Source organism: Pogona vitticeps, chromosome 1 (assembly GCF_051106095.1).
Source record: "Pogona vitticeps strain Pit_001003342236 chromosome 1, PviZW2.1, whole genome shotgun sequence".
NCBI lineage: Eukaryota > Metazoa > Chordata > Lepidosauria > Squamata > Agamidae > Pogona > Pogona vitticeps.
The window spans coordinates 244,276,991-244,294,898 of NC_135783.1; the positions used below are offsets into that span (position 1 = coordinate 244,276,991).

Sequence of the window (17,908 nt, forward strand, 5' to 3'; positions counted from 1 at the left end):
ATGGCCCCGCCAAATAGCTGATTGGCAGGCCCATAGGCAGTGGGCTAGGCTAGGCCCCACACCCTTCCCACTGTTCCTGTTGCCACCTTACCTTGGCTGCTGCTGCCACCACCATCATTGCAAAGATGGTGGCGGCGGCTTTCTTTAGCGCATCAGATCCAGCCTTAATGTAAGCTGCAGATGCCCTTTGCAAAAGTGGTGGCAGTTTCCCTTACGACATTGGAACTGGCTCTAAGGGAAACAAGGCTGCCCTTTTCAAAGATGGCAGTAGCAGCCAAGATAAGGAGGCAACGGGGCAGTTTTTAAGATAGCCACTGAGGAAATTTGTGGTTCATGAACTGCCATTTTAGCATTCCATCCCCATCTCTAAGGAAGACATTTTGGAGAGCACTTACTCATAGGAACACCATTGTCAGAGGCAACTTGATAGCACAAAACAGATTCTGTTTACTCAGAATGAACTATTAAAAGGTTGCAGATACTATTCTTTCACCAGTCCAGTTCCGAGCACAAGATGGTTAAACTGTATGAAGCCAACTTAAATACACATCTTTTACGTTGGTGAAACAAGACACAGACTGCTTGCTATGTAGAAATAGAACAAGAAAGGCATCCATGCTAGATTTGCTTGAGCTACACCAAAAATCTTTTAATTTTTAAAATGTTTTTGATCAAGAGTCACCTGCTTGCCATGTCAGTCATGAAGCATAACCTATACCGTCCTACTCAGGTGTACGCCCACTGACCAATTAGTACACCCAGCTGCATAGATTTGCAACTTCTGGATAATTCCAAATGAGACTTTTATTGAGCATCACCTCCCTTATTCACAAAATTTTATTGGGTTCTGCGAGGTCTCCCACCTGCTATCCTCCCAAATTTTCCCCTGCTAGCTGTAGACTTTTTTTTTTTAAATTTTAACAACTAGGGATAAGGTAAGGAGTACAGAAGGTAGAGGGGGATCCGGGGGGGGGGAAGGAGAACACAAAATGTACTGTCATCCAATCTGTTCATGTTGCGATATCAAGTCAACTTTCCGCCTTTCTACAATTTGATCGCCCTCCAGGTTTCAACTTACAGTTACATCTTAGTTTAATTCTATGTTACTCAAGCACTGTCTGGTGACTCGAGCCATTTATATAATAAATCCCATCATTCAGTAACCTTTTGTATTGGACAGTCTTTCAACACTTTTGATAGAATATCCATTGCTGCCACTTTCTATATCTTCTCAATGAGTTCCTCTTGTTTCGGTATCTCCTATTTCTTCCAATTCTTCCCATAAAGAATTCTGGCTGCAGTGACTATATATATAACTAGGTTGTCTTATCTATACTGACTGGTATAATGCTCAGTAAAAACTATTCTGGGGTTAGTGGAACATTACAAAGCAGTATTTTTTGTAACAGAGTTTGTACTGCTATCCAATACTGTTTCGCTACTCTACAAGTCCACCACATATGATAAAAGCCTCCCTCTTGTGCTTCACACTTCCAACAAACATTTGACACCTATGTATAAATCTTTCCAGAGTCGTATGCTACCTATAAAACATCTTATATATGTTCTCCTTGAAATTTACTGATTTTGTGAGATTTATGTTATTTTTCCGTATTTGGAACCATTGATCAATATCAATATTGTGTCCTATATTCTGTGCCCACCTACCCTACTAACTGTAGACTTGATAGATCTACTTTGTTTTTGAATCCCAGGATCTATTATTCAGAGTCAAGTATCAAAGATATACAATCAGGACTGAGCGGAGCCCACAACCCTTGTGCACAGAAATCCACTCTTGGTTACCTAGACATTCATTTCAGGCTCAGTAGTGTAATTTGAAAGCAGCAAGTTTCGTTTTGTTGATGCTGTTATTTAAAAGTTAAGAATAAGAAATCATTTCTCATTCACTTTAGATCACCCAGAGTCGTTGCCTATCTTCTGCCCACCTGGCCATATAATGTCCTTTAAATCTTGAAATACCACTTAAATAAGTAAATGGGAAGTGCCAAGGAGCTGTTCATTTTGAAACTACAGTGGTGCCTTGCTTGACGAGGATAATCCGTGCCGCTGAAATCGCTGTTAAACGAAATCCTTGTCAAGCGAAATTAAAAAGCCCATTAGAATGCATTAGAAACCAGCTAATGCGTTCTAATGGGCGAAATACCTCATCGTAAAGTGAAGATCCTCCACAGGGTGACCATTTTCCGGTGCCTGTCTTGCAAAAAATGCCTCCTAAAAACAGCGGAGGGGCATTTTGAGAGCCGGCAGCCATTTTGAAAACTGCCAATCAGCTGTTGAAAAAACACTGTTTAGTGAAAAATCGGTTCTCGAAGCAGGGAACTAATCATTGCTAAGCGAAAAAAACCCATTTGAACATTGCTTTGCGATTGCTTTTGCGATCGCAAAAACATCGTGAAGCGGATTCATCGTTAAATGGGGGTAATCGTAAGCGGAGCACGACTGTAGTGTTGAATGTCTGCTATTAACAGCTGCTACTGGGGCTTTCTCTAGCTCATGATTTGGTTTTATTCTCAGCTGTCATGTAAACCTTAAGTGTCAAATGAGTTGGGTCAAAGTTTCTTACAAGGGCCTCATGGAATGTACTAGCAAACTGTTCTACAAGGAGAAAGAGAAAGCAACAACAGAGCTGTCTTAATAGCACACATCAGTATCACCACAGAGTCATGGTAAAAGATGTATGAAAATATAATGAAATTTTATTGCCAGTTCCTTGTAAAGAACAATAATAAAGGCTATATACTTGATTATTCTCTCCACCTTCAAGAAGGTTGCATTGTAAAACATCTATGGGTCTGTTATTTCCCAGAATTAAAAACAGAGAACTAGGCAAGGGGGGAGCCTATAACCTTTGCCACCAAGTGTGTTTCTTTTCTCCATGTTCTCTGGAGATTCAAAAGTACCTAAATATGGTGAATGGAGGGCTATAGAAGAAAACACTCACAGGGTCCTTTGTTATCAAAACAAAGGTGAATCATGTCAGGTTGATAGCAGATGAGTTTAGTCCTGGAGAAAGGCTAAAACTTAAGGCACCTGAATCTCAAGTCAAGACTTGAGCAGAAGGGCAGGGCTAGTGCCCAAAGAGTGGGACAAGGGCAGGAACTAGCCAATATTATCCTCTTCCTGGGCCTGCTCATATGCACATCTGTTCTGGCAACGAGGTTGATCCCGCTGATCATGAGGCTCTTCCCCATCCAGCTCCCCCTCTGAAGAGTCTCCCTCCCTTTCTTCCTCTTTTTCTGAGCCAGACTCATCCGAGTTCTCCTCTTCTAGATAACGGTAGCCTCGGACCTTGTGGCATGGCCTGGGAATCTTGGGGAGGCGATGTGGAATAAGTTGGGATATTTTACGTTCCATCCACAGATAGGATAATACTGCAGTTACCAGAGTAAGGAGCAAGATGGATAACTTAGCCTGGAAGGGGGGAAAAAAAGTCCATTAGTTAAGAAGGAAAAGAGATAAAATAGAAAAGGCAAAATAATAATCTCAAAGTCTAGGAACTTGTCTTAAGAAATGGGAGCTGTTATTTAGGCCACATTTGGGAGTAGACAAAAATGGCTGCTTGACATCTAACTTTCTTCTCTTGCCTTCAAGATCATGTTATTACTGGCCTTATAAGCGCTTCCTCTTTATTCATGAGCCAGAGAAACTCTAGGCTTCTTAATTTTATTTTTCACACCCTGCCTGATTTCTTCAAACAAACTCAGAAAAAATGGCTTGCCCTCCAGAATGCGAGAATCCCCCTCAATGGAGCTTCACCCTTACCTTCATGGGCAAGCCAGACCACAGATAAACAACAAAAATGGCTAGGGCTTGCCACCAGTGGTAGATGGTAAATACGAAGTCCTGTCGCTCTTTGTCTTCATAAAGCATCCCCAGGAGTGCTGCAGGGAAGAAATGGAAGCAGGTAGGTACAGACTGAATACCCTTTCTTGCTTCTGTTACTAATTTAGTACAGAAGTGTTACAAAGATTATAAGAGGGGGATGATGGAAGAATACAGTCTATAAACAAATTTCCCTAATGTGTGAAACACTGTAGAAATATCTTTTTAACAGTTCCTATTTAACTTCATTATCAATGATGCAGTTAAAAGAGGTAAGAGAGCCTGCAAAAGCCACTCTGTGTCATGCAAGCATTGGGAAACAAAGAGTTCCTTTTCAAGAAAGCAGCATCCCTCACATCTCTTGAGGAACTGCTGTTACTATGGAGCTAGTCCACTAGGTTTTGATGTACGTCATAGTCTAGGGTAGGGGATAACTCTTGCCAGGAACTCAAGCTCATTGGCTGGACCGAAAGGAAAGATAATAGTTTAGGGGCACCTCTGAGCACATACCTGGTCTAGGAATTTAGTTTTTGGTCAAAGATTACTATTATTTTCACCCACAAACCCTACTCCTGATGTCAACCCAAGCATTCTTTATTTCAGCAGCCAAATTTGAGCCGGAGGAACCCTTTTTCATTTATTGCTTTTGTTAAATATTCAGGAGCCAGACATCATTGGGAGTTCTGCTACAGATCATACAAAGATAGACCAGTGGATCTTGGTCCATTTTTTGTTCCTCTTCTTGTAAATGGAAAGGACTGCAGCGGCTGCAGCAGGAATTCAAGACTGGACAAAATAATGCAGTTACCATGTTGCTAGAAGTAGAGCACCCTTAAGATGTAAAAGATACCCATTTGTCCTAGCATGAACTTGTGTTGCTCATTATTTTGCAAATTGCAGTTGATCACTGGGTGATAAACAAGGGGCTCATTTGCAAATCTAGAGGAATTGTGTATCCGGAGGGAATTTTTTTTGTAAAAGTAGGAACATATTTACCTTTACCTGTGATATGAACCTCAGCATAAAGCAGGATGGGAACAAAGGTCTATAGAAAGGGCAGGGATCTTGACAGAAAATGGGAATTCTGTTACTCACAGCTGAGGCCTGTCTTATTGAGGGCACTGCCAAGACCCCAGAGCGCAGCCACTACGTAGAATACATATTCTTCAGTTAAGCTCTTCGCCTTTGGTTCCCAGCAGAAGAGGGCAATCAATAGGATGGCATGGACACAAGCTCCAGCCACCAGTGGCACCTGGCGAGGCAGCCATAGCATAGAGAGACCCAGAGTGCAGAAAACAGCAGACGAGAGTCCATAAGCAATGAGGATGTACGCCAAACGTTCCAAGCCAATGGAACAGACACCATAGCTCTGGGAAGTGTAGAGAAAGGAAGCATCAGCTACTGTGACCCAGTTGTGTACCCACCTCCTTCCCGCCTGCAAGCCTTGGAGGTATAAACATACCAGTGCAAAACCAGTGCAGACAAAGAGCACTTCAAAGCCACTGTATATGAAGAAGAGGAAGAGGTGGCGCAAGCGGTAGTCTCGCATGTGCTTGAAAGGCAGTTGAAAGATGTTGCCCCAGCCAATACTACGTAAATCAATCTCTTCTGTGGGGCGATAGGCTGAGCCACAGAAAATCAGCACCTGCAGAAACAGAAAGCCACACAGAGACATCAGGAACAGGGCGCAAGTGCAGGCATGCACTTTACTCCCTTCCATGTTTTAGACAAAACTTGTTGTTTTCTCCATACTCGCCAGTGGCAGCCAGTGATGGAGGGAACCAAAACACACAAGCAGGCAACTTCACAGCATTGACTAAGTGAAGTCATCCTCCACTGGCGTGGGAGATGTGGGGTCCTCCAGATGCCTGATTTATCTCACAGGGTGGCTGCTGTGAGGATAAAGCAGGAAGGAGAGCAACCACATACCTTGAGCTAACTGGAAGAATGGTGAGATATAAATGTAAACTAATAATGAAAATCATTGCTACGTTGTGTAAGGCAGAACAGAGACATTGAGCATTCCACACACATGCACACCATCTGCTGTTTCTCTTATGGATTACTATAGTTGTCTTATTCAACTGTCATTATACTAGTTGTTGTTGTTGTTGTTGTTTAGTCATTTAGTCATGTCCGACTCTTCATGACCCCATGAACCAGAGCACGCCAGGCCCTCCTATCTTCCACTGCCTCCTGGAGTTTGGATAAATTCATGTTGGTCGCTTCGGGGACACTGTCCAACCATCTTGTCCTCTGCTGTCCCCTTCTCCTCTTTCCTTCACAGTTTCCTTAGATTCTCACTATTTCCCTACTACAACATTAAGGAACAATTCAAATATGATTGTTTGTATTTGCAGTGCTTCTAGAGAAGATTCACCTACTCAAATGCAGCTAAGGTTTAACAAATCCTTATCCTATACACCAAAACATATATGTGGCTGATGCACTCACATGCACCTAGGTAAAATCTAGATGAGCTGGCAAGCCTCATGCCGTCCACAGGCCTAACTTTTTGTTTGAAAAGGAAGCTTCCCAGCAACCATCAGGGGAGCTGAAGCTAGGCCCTTCTGTGGTATGAAGCCAGCCAGTTGGACCTTCTCTCCTGGTGAGCACATTTTAGGTGTCTGTAGGGTCTGAAAACTACAAGACTCTCAGAAATAAGAATTATGGGAACTGTAGTCCCAAAAATCCAAAATACATGTCCCGAGTGGTTATACTTCAGCCTATCAACCTTCCTCAGGTCACCTAGATTTCAGCCATGTGACAGTGGATCAAGACAGATCCCATGCAAAGCAAATACAGTGGTGCCCTGCTTGACGATTACCCTGTTAGATGATGAAATCGCTTGACAATGAGTATTTTGCGATCGCTATAGCGATTGCAAAATGATGTTTGCATGGTTTTTTTTCGCTTCACGACGATCGGTTCCCTGCTTTGGGAACCGATTTTTCACTTAACAACGATTTAAAAACAGCTGATTGGTGGCTCTCAAAATAGCTCCCCGCTGTTTTGCTGACCTCATTTCGCACGATAGGGAGTGGAAAATGGCCACCCTATGGAGGATCTTCGCTGCAGGATCAGGTATTTCCCCCATTGGAATGCATTGACCGGTTTTCAATGCATTTCAATGGGTATTTTTTTTCTCTTGACGACGATTTCACTTAGCGATTTTGCTGGAACACATTATCATCATCAAGCGGGGCACTACTGTAACATGATTCAAATGAGGTACCATTGCCAATAGTGTGAACAGTCCATTGTTACAGAGTGAGAAGTCTGCATTGCAGAATGTAGTATTTTCCCCACAGTTGTTATGCCTTTGCGCTTGCCACAGCAGTTCATACCAAGAGCATGGAGAAGAAGGCCACTCCCATGAGCACACTCTCCACTGTGATGAGCTCACTGCTACGTGGCAATTTCTGTAGGACGGTGGTGTTGAACCCTGTGAGGATTCCATGGCTGTTGGTGCCTGGAAAGGAAACAGCATCTCAAAGATCATGGCCTTAGGAGGGGCCCAGATGAGAGACCACTCCAAGCAGCGGGGGCCACATCTGTGGGAATCATGGAACTATGGAACCCCTTTGAGAAGCTAAGGAGATTAAGGCTTCTAAATGGAGAATGATCATAAGCCCCATTTAAGTTGCACAAGGGGCATCTGCCAAGGTACTCACCACAATGTTGCACGTTGCATAGTGTGTGGTTCAAGTCATAGAGATACTGTGTCAGGAAGAAAAACATGGGGAACTGGGCCCACACAAAACTCAGCTGGAGAAGAGAAGTGGGAAGAGAATGCAAACATAAACTGTGAGGAGGAAAAAGACAGAAATTCAGCCTATACCATGGAGGCAGGAGCTTCTCTCAAGAGCTTCTGGTCTCAGACAGGTTACAAAAAGAAGCACCATGTGGAAATCCCACACCCATCTCCTTTGCTTCACCTCCTTCCTCCAAATCAACAACAATTCTCTCAGCAGAATACTCACATAGAAAAAGCCATAGAAAACAGTTTGGAAGACAATGATGTAGGAGTTGTAAGCTCCACGTGGGGCCCGTTTCTGGTTCTGGACATGCTCCATCTTATAGTTTGCAAATTCATAGTATTTCTGTGCCATCCTGTTGGAAAAAGTAATACAGAAAAGCCAATCAGATGGCCTGCTAGCTCCAGATCACTGCTTGCTATGGTCAGAAGATCATTTACAGCAGGGTTGGGTGAAGCGCAGCTCAATTGACATGGGTGAATTGCAACTCCCATCAGCCTTAGCCAGGACAGTCCATGGTAAGGGACACTGGGAGTTCCAGTCCAACAACATCTGGAGGTCTGCACTCTGCTTACCTCTGCTTTGAAGACTCAAACAAGCAGGACCCACCATTTCAGCTAAGCAATCCCACTCCACCCGGCTCACCGTGTGATGTAGTTGCCCATGGAGGCCCAGAGAGGAACAATGGCAACCCCAATGGCCACAGCTGATGGCACCAAGGTATAGTAGCGCTCCCAGTAGTTGGTGGAGACAAAGAGTGCGTAAATGCCCACTGCCAAGAACAGCATCCACTTGGTGCCAAAGAATCTGGAAAGATGTACAGAGAATGCTTGGGTTCTTTGCTTGTGCAAATGCCCAGTTCTTTCGAAATAAGGGTCATTTAAGTGCCGGTGACCTGAGGGAAGATTGTTCTAAGTTTTCCTTTCCAAAAGGGGATATTTCCATTCCAGCTTAGGGTTCATAGGCCACAAATATGAAAAGTCTTCCAGTCCCTAAAGGGGCATCAAGAATTCACTCTTAGAGAACAGGTGCTTGAAAGGACAGAGTAAGAGCAGCACCTGATGAGTAACGGAGTATAGAGCAGTGCAGCAATTGGTGTGACATTGATGCCCATCAACATCCTGTTGTCGATATTCTGCAGCTCCAGGTTGCTGTATTTCACCTCCCGATAGGTCTCATCATAGTGCAGGATGAGCTGCATTTGCAGCAGGCCTATGAAGAGATACCACAGAATCACAAAGGGTAATGGGTCGTGCAGAACCTTCCAGGTCTTATTCCAAGCAAAGGCACTGTTTCACCTCCTCAAAAGAAGCAAGGAATCCTCAAAGTTTGTGCCCAAGACTGCAGGGGACAGCCATAGCTCAGCAACAAAACTGACTTCTGCAGGGTAGGACCCATCTGTCTACTTTTCTCAAGGAACTCCATGGCAGACTGAGACCCAACCTTTTGGGTATGAAGCCAAGGAACCAAGCAGGGGCAAATGAGTGAAGACACGAATAGTAATAATAATGTGCCATGAAATCATTTCTGATTTATGGAAACACTCTCAGTGTTTTCTATATATGAGCTACTCAGAAGTAATCTACCAGCCCTCCCTTCTGATGGTGCCCTGGGACCATAAAGCCTCAGCAATGCTGGATAAGTGGCAGGGCATGTTGTTGTTTTGATTTATATACCACTCTATAGTGCTAAAGCATTCTCTGGGACATTTATAACATAATTGTGCAAACAACTTGCCCCACCCCAGGTGCTCAATTTTAATGACCTTGGGAGGACAGAAGGTGAACCCAATCTAAGCAAGCTACTGGAGCCCATTGGGATCAAACTCAGATCGTGAGCAGAAGCTTGACTGCAGTACTACAGTTTAACCACTGTGCCAAAGAATCTACAGTGGTGCCTCGCTTTACGATTGCCCCACATTACGACGAAACCACTTAGCAACAATCTTTTTGCGATCACAATTGCGATCGCAAAACGATGGTCTGAATGGGGGAATTTCACTTTGCGATGATCGGTTCCCTGCTTCAGGAACCGATTCTTCACAAAACAATGTTTTTTGAACAGCTGATTGGCGGTTTCAAAATGGCCACCAGGTGATTAAAATGGCTCCCCACTGTGTTTAGGGACAGATTCCTCGCTATACAAGCAGCAAAAATGGCCGCCGTATGGAGGATCTTCGCTCGGCGGTGAGTTTTTACTCCATTGAAACGCACTGAACGGATTTCAATGCGTTTCAATGGGGTTTTTATTTTTGCTTTATGATGTTTTTGCTTAACGACGATTTTCCTGGAACGGATTATCGTCATTAAGTGAGATACCATTGTATATGGATGTAACCCCGTTCGTTTAGGTGATCTTGACCAGCGGGCAGAGAGAGATTTGAAATCCTGGGCCCTGCTTGGTAGCCACACAACTGCTCACTGAGCTATACCAACCCTGTGAAAGCATAAAACCACTTTCAAATGTACTGTACTACTTTTGGAAGTCTACACAGTGTCAAGCCCACAGGCACTGTTGTTTTGTCAAATAACTGGAGATTGTGTAATTTTTGCACTGACTGGATATAATATAGCTAGCTTGTCAGGTAGAACTGTCTGTTACAAGAATTGTGGCAGTTGCTTCCCCACAGAGAAACTGGGCTAGAGAGTAACTTTAAGAAATTAATGGTACTGGGCATATATTTCAATAACAACTTATGAAAATTAGATCCTGACCAGGGTGGAGGGGAACACAGTTGATTTGTATTTTGATTTATGTATTTTATGTTGCAGTTAAAAAAAATAAAAATAATTTAAAAAAAAAGAAAATTAGGCAAAATCAAAAGAAAAATAAACATTAAAGAAGACAAAGATGTTGTGGCACCTTAAAAATTAACTGTTATATTTTAATGTGAGTTTTTGTGGATCAAGTCTATTTTCTCGGACATAAGGGTGGGACTACATGGCAAATATTTTTATATTGATACAGTACACCTGATGTACAATATATATATACTTCTAAAACTACAATTTTAGCAAAGGATGGTTCTTGTGGGTTTTTCGGGATCTTTGGCCGTGTTCTGAAGGTTGTTCTTCCTAACGTTTTGCCAGTCTCTGTGGCCGGCATCTTCAGAGGACAGCAAATTGTGCTGTCTTCTGAAGATGCCGGCCACAGAGACTGGCAAAACGTTAGGAAGAACAACCTTCAGAACACGGCCAAAGATCCCGAAAAACCCAGAACAACCATTAGATCCCGGCTGTGAAAGCCTTCGCGAATACATTTAGCAAAAGAGTTGGACAAATTTCAGGTCCACCAGATCAGACAACATAAAATACCCTGGCATTTGCATTAAGATATAATATATCACAAAATATGCTATTCCTGAGTAATAACACAATTAAGACCATGTTTAAAATGGGAAAAATTAAATTCAGTTTGACTCAGTAAAATCACAGCAGTTAAAATGTCAGCTTTACCAGGAGCACTATTCTTATCCAAAGCTCTCATAATAAAAATGACAAATGAGCTTACTGAAGGATGGCAAAACATCATTGTAAAAATTTATGCAATACCATGAGATCTAATTTTCATGTCATGAAGCAAAATTAGCTATTTATCATCCCAAATAAAGGATTTGTGCTCCTTTCCATCTATGAAACAGTACTTTTCTAATTTTAAAAAGAGGTGAGTAAGACAGAGCAGATTCATTTCATATTATCATATTAAATCAAGGCTCTTCCGGTGAGGTTTTACTTCCATATTCTCAGCTTCGGTGGAACAAAGAAATAAACTTTCACTGAAACAGACTTGGCACTCCAGACCCAGATTTTTGGGGAAGTATGAACAGAAGCTTTGTATTAGTAAGGTTTCAGGCAAAAGGAAAGGCAACTTTAGCCTTGCACCCTTGTTTTGTGTATAGATAAGGAGAAAATAGTTGTGGTTAACCCAACAGGAAAGCAAATAGCTGTTATAGGACTGAAGTAGTAGTTGATAAGACAAGGACCAAAAAACTGGCAGGCGTGCTTGACCAAAGTGTTCTGGTGCTTAATGCAAAACCCTTGTGTACAGCCCACAATCCAACCCCTCGGGCCAGATCTTGACATTCCTGAACAAGAATTTTCATTCTGTTTCTTCCTGAGCTCACAGATCCTCTTTCGCTGCCCAGATTCCACAACTATGCCTTTGAAATGTCCTTTGCCAGGGTCCTATATATGCCATTTTCCTGGTGTTTTAGCAGTCTACAATCTCCACACTGCAGTGTGATGTGGAGATCAGCACATCACTGTCCAGCTCTAATTATCCTTCTTCTTCTTCTTTGTGCTTTGATACTACTAAACCTTCAGTCCACCAAGCAAAGAAAAATAAGGCTCGTTGAACTTCCTTATGAGGGAGTGGCAGGCAGGCAGGCTCACTTCCTCCATGACCAGCACAGAAAGCAAGAGCACTGTGGCTGAAGAGAAACAGGCCATTCCATTCCTTCTCTGCTTGGCAGAGAACAGGCGGCATTTTGCCTCTGGAGGACCACCAAGTTCCCTCCCTCTTGGCAGCAGGGCTGGGCACCAATGGCCCTCCTGATGTTTTCTGGACCACAACTCCTGTAACCCCTCAGCAACTGGCTATATTGGCTAAGGTCGATAGGGGTTGTAAGCCAAAAACATCACGGAAGCCAAAGTTGTGCACCTCTGCCTTAAAGGTATGATGCTATAGCGTTCAGCCCTGCCCTCACCTGTCCGTCACAGCTGAGCAGTGGAAAAGGAGCCAATGAGTGAACAGAAGGTGGTGCTAAAGAGGGAGGGGCTTGTATATAAAGGGGGGTGTATGGAGTATGAGAGGGAGATGTAGAGTTGGAGAGTTCTGGAGTCAGTGAGATTGTGAGGCTGTGAGCCAGTGAGAGTAGGGTTCTGTGTATTAGTGAGTTCAGTGAGTGAGAGAGATTGATTATCAACTTGTGATTTACATATTATTTATTACTGATCAAATAAACAAGTTTAATTTTCAAAGGAACAACTGTCTCAGTGAATATTTGGTATTGAAATAGCAATACCTGGTGGCAGCAACTTGAGAAGAAGAGTGAGCACCTCCTGGAGGCCTGAGAGAATAGAGGCTCCAGTGTGCTCACAACATAAACGCCCATATAGATAAGAATCTTATGCAGATTGAGCTATGGGTCAGTAGGAGGAAAGGCTGAAGAGAACAACAGGCATAGCTTACCGAGAAAGACCCCATAGGTCAGCATCCCTCCAGTGCTGGCTGCCACAAGGTTCTTGATGACCCCAAGACGTTTCCGTCGGAAGTACTTGCGCTCTTCTTCCTCTTCATTGTACTCACCTTGAGCACCCACAAAGTCCTCCGGCTGGAGAGAGGAAGATGGGGTTGACAGATCATCAAGACACAGAGGCTTGCATGACACACATTCCCCAGAGAAACAAGATACTGTACCATTGCTCCAGGGGGCAAGGTATGTGTATGATCTTTTTTTTAAAAAAAATACTCAAGAGAAATGCACAATTTAAATACTTGTGGTTTTGTTTCCAATGGTAGAGCATTGCTACAAAGGGCAAAGCTGACTTTGTTCGTATTTTGCTTGCTTTCCCTTCACACCAGAGGCTACAAAAAGTTCCTATAGTAGAGTGATACTTGAACTGGAACTCTCATCCAGTCAAAATAAAGTAAATAAATACAACAAAACAAGTCAAGGTGTCTGAGGAAGGGGACTTGTCCACAAAAGCTCACATTAAGATATAACAGTCTTTAAGATGCCACAATTTTTTCATCTTCTTTATTTGTTCTTTTATATTTTTTTTGCCTAAAATAAAACAAAGCCTTTTAAATGCTCACAAAGTTAACTGAGTACCGAGATGAAAGAGGAATGTCCACCCTGCCTCAATCTACTGAGGCACCATACATTTCAAAGTGTCCTAAGCCACTCAGTGTACATTATGCCATTGCAATTTTTACAACCCAGCAACCTATTTTTCGATTAGGCAGGCTGGTACTTGAAGTGAAATGATCTCCTTTGTTAAAACCATGAACTGCTCTTGTTCCTCATAAGCTTAAAAAAGAAAAGAAACGAAACGAAGGGAGATTTGGATCCATCACTTTGATAGTTTTAGGAAATTAGCAGAAAACAAGACTCTAAATTATAAAAATAAAATTTTATTTATACAAAGTTATAAAGTATAAAGGCCGGGTAGGTGGGGCTTGTCAGCCCTGGAAAGCAGCCCATCTAGGAGAAGGAAAACTCCGATTTCAAACCTCCACCGCCTTGTGGCTATATCCACTTATGGGAAAGGCTTCAGGAGTTAACCTCGAGGCAAAATCCGGAGCTGGAGCCCCGGAGGCACTTTGTGTGGTTCTGGCAACTCCTGTGACGTCGCTGGAACCACTTCTGTTGGCTCTTGCCTTCCCACTGGACTATTTCAGCGACATGGAGAGGGGGGATTTGCTGCTTGGGTAACAGCCTATCCTCCATATTATTTTACCCAGCCTTCGTGCTCTGGAGAGGACACTCCAGCTTTGCATACAGCGTCAAAACAACATGGGAAGTAACAGTTACCGGTTATAAGTCTTTCCTCAATTGGCGTAGACCAGGGTGGGCAATAAATTTCTATAGGGGGGCCACATGAAAAATCTGAACTTTGTTCCCGGGGCCGAACCAACTTTACTTAAAAATAAAATGAAACAGTGTTGTTATGATTGTTTTTATTTTAAACTTGTTAATCTTCACAAATACTAAAGAGGTTTTTTTGTGATATGTTAAAGATAAGCAACTGATCAACTTTAGACAAAAAGCTATAAATGGTTTTGATGTTCAAAACTATCTGCGGGCCGGACAGGAGCGGCTCGTGGACCGTATGTGGCCCTCGGGCCGCACTTTGCCCAGGTCTGGCATAGAGCATGACGCCAGGGTCTACTTCTGATGGTGGGAGAGGTCATTGCACCTCACTAGGTAGATACCACCCGCCTTAAGCTGGGCAGTCCCCAGCCAGTAAGATGCTACCTCACCACGGTCTGTTAACTTCACAGGGTGCGTGGGGTTTAGGGTGAAAGCTGACAAGCAGATCGATAACCATGCACCATGCAACCATCGTAAGAAAACTTCTGCCCTAAAGCTGGGCACCTGGAATGTACGGACAATGACCCCTGGCTTTTCTGACTGCACTAGATGCTGTTCCAAGTCCCCCATACAGAGCATGTTATCATAGTCTTTCGAGACTGAAGGATGCCTAACCAATAAAGTTTTAATAAAAACGTATAGAAACTAAAATCACAATATACGTTATAAGCCTGATTGCAGATCTTAGTGGTTTACACAAGACTGCCTGCCCCTCAAAATTTGAGGGTCTGGAGTTTTTTCTCTTTCCTTCCGCGTTTTTATTTATTTATTTTTTAAACACAAACTAACATTTAACCTGGTGAAGGATTCTGGACAGTTTAAAAGTGTGAACATTTTGTGGATTTGACCCTCATAATTATTACTGCCCACCTGTGGATCTGAGGTTTTGCTTTACAGTATTCTTAGGGATTCAAAAATAATCTAAAAACAGCCTTTTACAAAGAGAGTAACGCTCACATACACGCTACTTAACAGGCATTTTCCGTGGCTCATAAACCCATTCCTGGAGGGGTGTGTGTGTGTGTGTGTGTGTGTGTGTGTGTGTGTGTGTGTGTGTGTGTGTGTGTGTGTGTGTGTGTGTGTGTGTGTGTGTGTGTTGATGTTGTGTGTGTCTTACTTGAACCTCTGGTCCGTTCAGAGGAGGCTCGTTGACGTCTTCCAGCTCTCGGTTGGCGGCGCCCACCCGGTTCGCCTCCGCCTCTTCGTACACGTTGCCGCCCCAGCCTGCGAGCAAACATCGCAAAGGGGAAACGAAAGAGACCATTCTCCGGCCTTCGCAATCACCGCAGTCAGAAAGGGGGAGAACTGCCTGCTACAGACCCCGTCACCACAGGCTTGCGGGTTCCATTTATTAATTTTATTATTTATTTAGAATATTGTTTTAACCCATCCTTCCTCTTTAGAAGGACCGATCGCTCCAATTTCGCCTTACGGACACCGCCCCCCCCCGCCCCCGGGACTTTCTAGGGCCGAAATCGAAGCGGTGAGGAGCCGGGCAACCCATAAACGGACAAGCAATCGAATATATTAACATGAAAGTTTCATCGTGACTTCGGTCGGATACCTGAAAGTAGCTACTGTACATGCTTGGTCAAAAGAGCCGTGCTAGAGTTCCCGAGAAGCCTACGCGAAAGGCGAGAGTTCGGGGGGAAAGAGCGAGGATCGTGCCCTACCGTAGCATAAGCCTTCCCATGCGGGGATGCGTACCTGGTTCCATGGCAGGTTCGGGGTCGCACGTCCTCTGCTATTCCTTGTGCTATGAAATGGTTGCTTTTGCGATCAGTCCGCTCTGAAAAGAGCAGAAGATTCACTTCACTTTTCCGGGCTCTACCGGGATGGGGAGTGAGGTGGGGCGAGGCAAGAGGAGAGCTCTTAAAGAGATAGGCAGAGTGCTGGGAGAGTAATTTAGCGGACGGCGGGGGGGGGGGGGGCTGCATGTGCAACACGGGCAAATATAGAGGTACACAAATACAGGTATTACTAAAGTAGGGCTATATCTAGGGTTTTTGTTTGATTGAAAGTTAATCTTGATTGGTTAGGCAGATTTTTAGAGGCAGTACTTGCAATATACACCTGTTTATAATAGCTACAATATGGGGCAGAAAGAGAGTTTTGCAGATACCCTGGATTAACCAGAAAGACAAACAAGGGAGTCCTAGATCAAATCAAGCCTGAACGATATCCGGAGACAAAGATGATGAAACTGAAGCTGTCCAACTTTGGGCAGAGAAGGCAGGATTCCCTGGAAAAGGCAATACAGTAATGCTGGGAAAGGTTGAAGGGAGCAGGAAAAGAGGAAGACCAAACACGATATGGATTGAGTCACTAAAGGAAAGTGCGGGCTTCAGTTTGCAGGAGCTGGACATTTTGTATTGTGTATTGAATCATACACAAATTTAAGAGAATCATGTCATTGACCCAAATGCTTGGTGTTAACTGACTGAGAGTCATTTGATTAGGTGAGAACTCTAAAGTAGGCAGGTAAGAGATTCCCAATAAGATTTGTCAACACAATTCAGGTGTGTGTTTGCATGTTTGCCTGTTCTAGAGCTTGGAAATGTTCCCTTTTGGGTGACAACTTGCAGAATCCTGCCACCATCATTGATACTGGCTATGCAGTCTAGAGGATTCTGCACACTGTAAGTATAAAAGTAGCTAATTAGAAATCTCTAGGTCCAGAGGCAGCGTACCTTTCAGCTGGGGAATGATGGCTCCATGACCTTCTTGTGGGCTTTCCACGGCTGCCCGCTTTAGGAAACAGGATGCTGGAGTAGAGAGAGAAAAACAGCTGGATGTCAGTGCCATACTGTTGACCAGGAATATGCAGAACCCCACCACGACTCACTCTGTGCCCAAATAAAAGGCAAACCGATTGGTGTCAACACCTTTACACCCCTGCATATGCATTGAACAGTGCAGGCAAAACAGAAGAACATCAGTAGCAGTCTGGAGAACTGGCTGCTTTGTTTATTTTTATTTCTCTTATTTTTTCCCCAGCCACCAGTCCCAAATGATTTCACAAGACAACCACTGGGAAAGAAATGAGTGAAAGACTTTAAGAGAGGAATGGCTATGGTCTTCTTTCAGTGCTTCTTAACATACAATGTGGAGAGTCTGCTTGTCTACATTTTCTGTCCTTTCCCTCTTCCCCTGCCCTTCGTGTTCCCTGGATCTGAAATTAGCAGAGTTGCAGCCATGAGATGGCAATGATCAATGACTTCCCAGCAGGATAACCAAGGAAGGTTCATTTCTGAATGAAGAGCATATTCTTCTTTGTCTTCCTTAGTTTTTCTTTCTCTTTCCACACTTCTAATTGCAAAGTGTGAATTCCATGCGCAGTACGAGGGATCTGTGAGGGTTCTGCGCAGTTTAGTTCAGGGTTGTTGCTCTGCCTCGTGGCTGGTTCAGAAATGCACAAATATCTCTGATGCAGTTTGTATTTACACCTTTATCTGAAGGCACATACTTCCTGCTGACACACCTCACTCCAAGTCCTTAATGACACACCAGATGGCACCATATACATGTTAAATAGCTCTGAGAAGATCAGCCTCTGTTGCACTCTGGTTAGCTGAAATCATAAAGTGAGGGTGGGCAAAGAGCAGGAAGATATGTGATCCTCAAAGCAGGATCAAGGCAAATTGATCTTACAACACTGACCGGCGGTGCCACTGAGCGGTGGTGCTGGTATGTTCTGTCAAATTATTTC

At 43.6% G+C, this 17,908-nt stretch overlaps 2 protein-coding genes across 4 annotated transcripts in view; one reads left to right on the forward strand and one right to left on the reverse strand.

Annotated features, from left to right (window-relative positions):
* Positions 1–2,700: 2,700 nt before the first annotated feature.
* Positions 2,701–16,688, reverse strand: UNC93B1 (unc-93B1 regulator of TLR signaling). 3 transcript variants are annotated; one of them, XM_072985367.2, is made up of 12 exons: positions 15,907–16,043; positions 15,317–15,423; positions 12,795–12,936; positions 8,663–8,816; positions 8,250–8,411; positions 7,830–7,959; positions 7,521–7,614; positions 7,194–7,318; positions 5,309–5,491; positions 4,942–5,215; positions 3,787–3,905; positions 2,701–3,435 (listed from the first exon to the last, which is right to left on the reverse strand). In XM_072985367.2, exons 1-12 carry the CDS (start codon positions 15,914–15,916, stop codon positions 3,124–3,126), a joined length of 1,812 nt encoding a protein of 603 aa, XP_072841468.1. In that variant the 5' UTR covers positions 15,917–16,043; the 3' UTR covers positions 2,701–3,123. The 3 variants fall into 3 exon arrangements, with proteins under 3 accessions (XP_072841468.1, XP_078239612.1, XP_072841467.1); XM_078383486.1 differs by lacking the exon at positions 12,795–12,936 and having other exon boundaries at positions 15,907–16,688; XM_072985366.2 differs by lacking the exon at positions 15,907–16,043 and having other exon boundaries at positions 15,317–15,588.
* ALDH3B1 (aldehyde dehydrogenase 3 family member B1) overlaps positions 15,600–17,908 on the forward strand; it is a 70,314-nt gene continuing 68,005 nt past the window's right edge. Inside the window, exons 1-2 of the mRNA XM_072985369.2 lie at positions 15,600–15,754; positions 16,748–16,838. The gene's annotated coding sequence lies outside the window, so the exon portion shown is untranslated. The remainder of the gene's footprint in view (positions 15,755–16,747; positions 16,839–17,908) is intronic.

What these genes read in the sequence shown, in the direction of transcription:
- UNC93B1 (XM_078383486.1), bottom strand. Translation starts at nt 16,136, where the DNA reads ATGCAGCCCCCCCCCCCCCCGCCGTCCGCTAAATTACTCTCCCAGCAC. An exon ending in TATACTCCGTTACTCATCAG is followed by an intron (nt 8,412 to 8,662) that starts GTGCTGCTCTTA and finishes ACATCTTTCCAG; the next exon opens with ATTCTTTGGCACCAAGTGGA. An exon ending in ATGCAACGTGCAACATTGTG is followed by an intron (nt 7,319 to 7,520) that starts GTGAGTACCTTG and finishes TTTCCTTTCCAG; the next exon opens with GCACCAACAGCCATGGAATC.